The 7236-nt window shown below is 38.4% G+C and overlaps 1 protein-coding gene across 2 annotated transcripts in view; it reads left to right on the top strand.

Moving 5' to 3' along the window:
- OSBPL3 (oxysterol binding protein like 3) overlaps window positions 1-7236 on the top strand; it is a 162452-nt gene that overhangs the window by 137364 nt on the left and 17852 nt on the right. For both annotated transcript variants that reach the window (XM_019508603.1, XM_019508602.1), the window contains 2 exons: window positions 1474-1611; window positions 5564-5627. In XM_019508603.1, coding sequence (XP_019364148.1) covers window positions 1474-1611; window positions 5564-5627 — 202 coding nt within the window. The remainder of the gene's footprint in view (window positions 1-1473; window positions 1612-5563; window positions 5628-7236) is intronic.

Genomic DNA, 7236 nt, shown 5'->3' with positions numbered 1-7236 from the left:
TCCCCCCTCAGCCTTCTCTTGTGGAGGCTGAATAGGTTCAGGTCCCGCAGTCTCTCACTGTAGGGTCTGCCCTGTTGTCCCCGGATCATGCGGGTGGCCCTCCTCTGGACCCTCTCCATATTGTCCACATTCCTCTTGAAATGGGGCGCACAGAACTGGACACAATACTCCAGCTGTGGCCTGACCAGCGTCGCGTAGAGGGGGAGGATCACCTCCTTGGCTCTACAGTCTGAACCAAATTAGGTAATCCCTCATGGCCAGTAAAAAAATTTTAAGAAAATGTATTTTAAAAAGAAATAAATAGTTGCTTTCTTATGAAGAAGTGAAAATGAGATATTTTTGTTTTTGTCCTCAATTATCAGGGAAACTACACTAAGAATGGAGAAATGGGGATTTCTGCAGACTGAATATGGTAAAAGCTAGATGAATATTAGTTAATATCTCGTAATCCTGCTACATTGCAGCTCAGTTTGGAATGTTTCTTTTATCAACTGATGTACTGAGATTTGAAAGGGGGTATATTCGCATTGTAATATAAAACTTTCCCAGAAAGAAAGGGGGAGGAAATTTTATCAGATAAAACTTGGAGTTTTGCTGAGAAGACAGCAATTTTTCTAGACAATTGCAATCTCTTAAGTAGTGCAAAGGAAACTGTCAAGATAGGGTAAAGGTGAGCACACAATAGACAAATGCAGGTTGAGCTGATGGAGACAGTAAAATCGTAAAATGCATTTGTAAATGTATAAAGCAATGACTTACTGGTCAATACATATGTACGTGCGTGCCTTCTCCCTCTCCTCCTCCCTCTCCCTGGACAAAGAATAAGGTATAGGACCACAACCAAAGAAAGATAATATTTGGAAACATTTTTCTGGTCAAAAAGTCAAATGAACCCTTTTAATTTACCATCTCTTTTTGTTCTTTAGAGTTCTGCTTTGTTTATACTCCTTATTAGCTTGTAAATGTTTAAACTCTAATTTTAGATGTACTATTTTAGCAAACATTTTTTTTAGTTCTAGTCTTAGAGTATCATTAATAGCTGCTAGCATTTTTGACCTAGCATCTTTAACATGCATGCACGTACACATGCACATACACACTTATAGTAACGGTTTCATTTTGAGTATTTATTTCTAATTCATTTAAAGAATCCTTTTCCTGTCTTTTCATTATGTTTGTTACAGCTTTGTTGTGATAGAATAAAAATGAAGTACCCTTCAAATCTTTTAACACTTGTAAGTTTTTAATCAAAACCTTGAAATGTCTCTGGAAAATTGAATAATACTCCAATGCTTACGTTTAATGCTTGACTTGCAGTAGGCATATATACATATTTGCAAATTGCCAACTGCAGGAAAAAAATGTAATATCTGACATCAGTGTAAGGCCTCTTCCACCACCCCCAAAACAATAAAATGAAGCAAAACTGAAAACTGTCAGTATTAACCAAAATACTATGTACTTTATTCTTAGGTGTATGTGGCTGCTTTTGCAGTATCTGCATATGCATCCAGTTACTACAGAGCTGGAAGTAAGCCATTTAATCCTGTACTTGGAGAAACCTATGAATGTATCCGTGAAGATAAGGGCTTCCAGTATTTTTCAGAGCAGGTATTGTGTTTTGTGTTACATAAACATACCGTTGTCTATTTAATAAGCTAATTAATTTTGGATGTGTGGCAGGAGTCCACTGGTGCTAGCAACAAAATGTGCAGAAGCTAAAGGTAATTTGTTCCCATAAGACTCAAAGGACACTACAGAATTACAATAGAGATGTTTTCATGCTGCCAAAATGCACCTCAGTCTGGGGTATAACATGTTAATAGCACCCTGGATTTTCTTGATCTCCCATCCAAAAACAAGTGTCTGACTGTGCAATTATCCTGTAAAATCTGGAATCACAGCTTAGCATGTGGTTGCAGGACATATATACAGTAAAGCAAAGAAGGTCTGAGTGTTTCTGCAAATAGTTTCCCAACAAGAGAATGATTAAAGTATAACAAAATACAAGGTTGGAAACCAGCTAAATGAAGCAGAATTGAATTGTTAAAATGCTAGACTTAAAAAGGTGTGGGGTGGGGGGATGGAATTTGGTTACCGTGGCATTCTCTGAAGTAAAACAGGTTAAAAACAGTTTGTTTCACCTTATATAGACAGGAGGGGAAAAAAAACAAATTTTTCAGTGATTATGTAAGCGGCTTAAAACAACCTATTAGAAAACAAACTTTCAGTTAAACTTTGTAGATTGAACCATAGAACCTAAAACACTAGATCTTTAAGTAAGTATTACGTAATCTTAGTATAGTCCCGGGCATTCCTGAGCTGGATACATGAGAATGGATAGAGCAGGTATCAGATTTAAAATGGTAGTAGTATTCCTGTACTAAATTTCAGATTTATGGTGATGTAATCCATTGACTCGTATGAGTGACATTGGTGTAAAATCAGATTGGAGTAATGCAGTGGTGAATTGGGCCCAGTGTTACATTTGAAGTATTTTGAGTTAATATGAAAGGATTTGTCCTTCTGTGACAAGTAGATGAAATGATTAAAACATTAACTGTGTGTTCTAAACTAGTAAGATCCATCATACAGTTTTCCATGTTAAATAATTGAACTGTAAGTATAGTAGTAGTAATAGTCTTATTTGCAGCTATTGTTAAAACAATACAATAAAATGAACAATAAATTGTGTATAACATAATAACATTTATAAAGATTATAAATTATCATTTTTGCTAAATGTACAGTAAAAGCTTTGTTAGCTGGCATGAGTGGGGGAAGGGAGGTGCTGGTTATCTGAGAGTTATACCAGCCCCAGTCTGCAGCAGCAGCCCGCCCTGCCCCATGCAGATCCCTTTCCCCTCCTCCCCTTCTGTTCCCCCATAGACTTTCCTGCCTCGGGGTGCTCGCACACACTCAGCTGTTCCCCACCCCCCACAACATTTCTTTTCTACCTCTGCCTTTGCAGATATCAACTAGATGGGCTCCCAGCAGTTCCTCTATCAGCAGTGTCTCTGACTAATGTAAACAACAGAAATACTTGATGCGCATGCTGGATAGACTCAGCAAAGATTCCAGTTGCTACAGTGAGGATTTGTATTGGGGGATATTGGAAATTCCAGTTAATAGAGTATTCCAGTTAGTAAGATGCCGGTTAACACTGCTTTTACTCTATTCAGTAATATCCATTCAACTACCATAATGGCCATAGCAGAAGCTTCCATGTTGTAGCCCTGTCAGAGTCCAATGAATCTGCTAAATTCTGCTAAATATCTTGTCGTCAACAATGTCAGACATTCATGATCCTGAAAAAGCATCTAAGCTGCTTGCAGATGTTAAAACAAAACAAAACAAAACAAAAAACCCCCCCGCAGCACTTGAAATTCCACGCGGTCCTGCACAGAGCCCAGCACGTGCCCAGAAGAGGCAGCAGCTTAGTTGGACCTGCCCTGCCCAACGGCTGTATAGATTGGGCACTTCAGTGGGGCTTTTTTGGTGCTTTTATCTAATAACTGGTTGACTCCGCCTTAGATAAAAGCACCAAAAAGCCCTGCTGAAGTGCCCGATCTATACAGATGCTGAAGAGCAGAGTCAAAGTAATGCACTGCTTGTTCTGGTAAAGCACTTGTTTAAACATCTGCAAACAGCCCTAGTTTATGACAAGGACACAAGAAAAAGAATCCATCCTACCAGTTTATACAAAATTAAAAGTACTAGTACCACTTGTTTAAAAAAAAAAACTTTAAGTGCTAATACACTTAGTTTAATAGTACACTTGACTGGCATGGGGTGAAGAAGCAATAGGTGAGTGCAGAGAAACACAGGAAATAAAGGCATGCAGCTTGATGTAAGTGAGTTCTTGTCCATGTAGGCAGTTAAGTTCTTTGGGCAAGGACTATTGCAATATGTGGTGGGAGTTGTGTTATGTTTCACAGAAGCACATACAGTGGTGATTCAGGTGATTCTACATTCTTACTAGAGTAAATCTGGAATAACTATTCAAGCTAGTGAAATCTCTTTGGATTTACAGTGGTGTCAGTGGGTGCCTCTACACATGCACTTTACTGCACCCTATAAAGTGTCACTGTCTACATGTACTCCAGTATTAGGGTGCCGTAAATTAATTAACTCTGCCATAGGATAGTATTGTCAGGAACAGTACTATCCTATGGCGGAGTAATTACATGTACTGAAATGCATGTAGACAGTGACAGGCTGGCTGAGGCACAAGGATGCTAAAGTGTGGGGGCTGCCTGCCACCTAACTCCACAATTTAGCACCCTTGTGCCCCAGCCAGCCCCTCCGCTGCTCAACGCCACCACCCAAGCTGACGCCCTGTGCTCTCTGCCACCCTGCGGCTGCTCCACCCCAGCTCAAACTGCAGTGGTCCCAGGCTCACGTGCAGACACTGTGCCCAGGAACTGGTGACTCTGGCACAAACTGCAATGGAGTTTATCACATCACCTTAATAGCACACCTAGATGCACGCAGGGAGAGCTAAATTTAGACTACGACACTTAGTGAAAGCTGAGAAAGAAGGCATCACCTGACTATGGGTTAGAAAGTGCCGAAGGACCCCGTATAGTTGAACTTATCATACCCAGAGGGACCTATTTGAATTTAGTTAAAGGAAAATACTGAAAGAGAAAGTATATGCTAACATCATACATGTGGCCAGTTAAATTGGCAGTGAGGTTCAAAGTAGTCTGCATTTATTCCTAACTGAAAATAAAGTTGTGCTTTGTCATCTGTTGCTTTTCTGACATTTGACTATCTGTGCCTAGTATATTTTCCACTAACATCTGCCCAGAGATGAATAAAAAACTTAACTGCAATGAGAACTGCTCCTATACTTGTGTGGGCACTCGATTTCACACAATTTTCTTTAATCCCCTGCGATGTTGAATTACAGCCATCACCAAAATAGCAGAGGTTGTAAAAATAAGTAAATACATTTTAAGTCATGCTACTAGTCGAAGCAGATTCTGAGGAAGTGCCAGTGGTGGAAGGTTTAGACAAAAATGCATAGGTCAAAAGGTAGTAGCTGCTGGCCTTAAATAAGGTTATGTGGATTTTTTTCCAAGTGGTAAGCAAAGCCAACTCCCATTAAAGTAAATGGGATTCTTGAGTACTCGGTATCTTTGACATTTAGGTTGTCACTGACTTTATTTTGGCATTTGTTTGCTTACAGCAGAAGTGAATTTGGTTTTCAGTTTCTTTAAATGTGTTTGCAGCTACCATGTAATGCATTAATGGGCCCTCCTATAGGCCAGATGTAGTTACCACATTAATGGCAATATACAAAATATGTCAGTAACATTTAACCCGACCACAAAATGTCACAGGCCTTTTTAAAGTATTTGCTTCAGATTTACCCCACAACCCTTTGTAAACTCCGGCGCTTTATTTATTTATTTATTTTACTGGCTCTTCTCTTGGGACAGAATTATAAGAGAAAAAACTAGGCATTTAAGCTGGAAAATTTACCTATGGAAAAAAATGAGATTCATGTGACCATTAAATGTTAATTTTATCACTTTCCCCCCCCTCTCTTTGTTAGGTGAGTCATCACCCACCTATTTCTGCATGTCATGCTGAATCTGCAAATTTTGTCTTTTGGCAAGGTAAAAATCCATTTACTGCTATAGTCCTTGTAATTGCTTTATCTTTCATGTAAACAGAAACATCTAGCAGATCAAGAGGAACAGTTTCCCAGATGTTAAATAATATTAGAACTACTTTGGCACTCTTTGTCCCTAAACCCTGTCATGCTTTCTACACTATTTGCAATTGCATATAATTTCATACAATCGTTTCTTATAAAAATTCATTCATGAATGTTAAATACAAACTTCTGTACTTCCTAAATGTGCTGAAATGTTTTATAGTTTAAATTTTAAAATAAGAACTGCATATCACAATATCAAAACGTGGTATGTTAAAATAATAATACTAGGACTGTAAAACTGAAGGCTAGCACCTGGTTGCAGGTGGTTCTGTTTTGCCTATTTAGCGCACATTTTGAGAATTAGCTTAAGTATTTGGGCAAGAAACTGGATGTAATGCCACTTTCTTCCTCTCTTCTGAGTCTTCAGAAGTTACTACAGAATGGCTGGAGTTTTACGAACTGGGCCTTAACAGTCCCTATTTTCTTTTCAAAATTGAGTGCAACGGCTTCCTCTTACGATTACAGCTATTGTTCAGTCATGAGCTGAGTTACCTCAGGATTATTCCCTGAGCAACATAGTTTGTATTGTTAGAGTATACAAATGAAATGTAACTATGTTTTAAATGCTCAACTGTCCAGTATTTTACAATGCATGCTTTAGGTACGTTACAACTTTTAATCCCATTATAGTTGGTTGATTTGATTATCGTTATTATAGATGGAGCCATATTAAAAAAAAAAAAATAGTGAGCTCTAGCTAATCTGGATTTGATTGCAACATTAATATATGCTTCTGCCATGTGTACATATATATATAAAAAATAAAGTATGACAAGAATTTTTTATTCTTGACCTGAAAGAAATACTGAATAACTGTTTAGTCACTAGGTTAGACCATATTAGAAGAAGATTGGATAATATTATGGAGGAGGAAGAAGCTGCCCAATAAAAATAGAAACAGTGATTCATATGAATCACAAATACTACCTCTGTCTATGGTACTAGTCTGTGCATTAGAGCAGTGGTCTCCAAAGTGGGGTGCGCACACCCCAAGGGGTGTGTAAGACAATCCATTGGGGTGCGGGAAGAAAATATTAGAACTTCTATTTATATATAAAGGGCTGCACGATCAACAAAGTTTGGAGACCACTGCATTAGGGAACAGAATACGCCTCCATAAAAGCTGGCCCTGTAAGTCAGAAACCAATGTTTCTTTTTGGTACCTGAGAGGACAGAATCAGGGCACATGCAGTCCTTTTAAAAAGTGCTTAGCTGGGCTGTTGGAAGATGCTGACAACATTTTGGCTTTTGCTAGGAGAGTGCAGGTGGTTAATGCTGATGCCTGTTTCCCCAGGACAATCCTAAGGATATGTATAGCCCTAAAGGACATTTGTCATTGAGGCAGTTCTTTGGATCATATGAATCTCTCACCTATCACATGACCTTCTTTATAGAAAAGGAATTAACTTGGGATTAGTCAAAGGACAGCTAAAAGATAGGAAAATTACCTGACTTTTGCTGAACATAGCAAGACTATAGATTGATTTTTTTTTTTTTTTTTTTTT

The sequence above is a fragment of the Gavialis gangeticus genome, unplaced genomic scaffold, assembly GCF_001723915.1.
Source record: "Gavialis gangeticus isolate Ggan-Ray unplaced genomic scaffold, GavGan_comp1, whole genome shotgun sequence".
Taxonomy (NCBI): Eukaryota; Metazoa; Chordata; order Crocodylia; family Gavialidae; genus Gavialis; species Gavialis gangeticus.
Note: the sequence above shows the minus strand (reverse complement) of the source record. Positions and strands in the feature narration are given on the sequence as shown.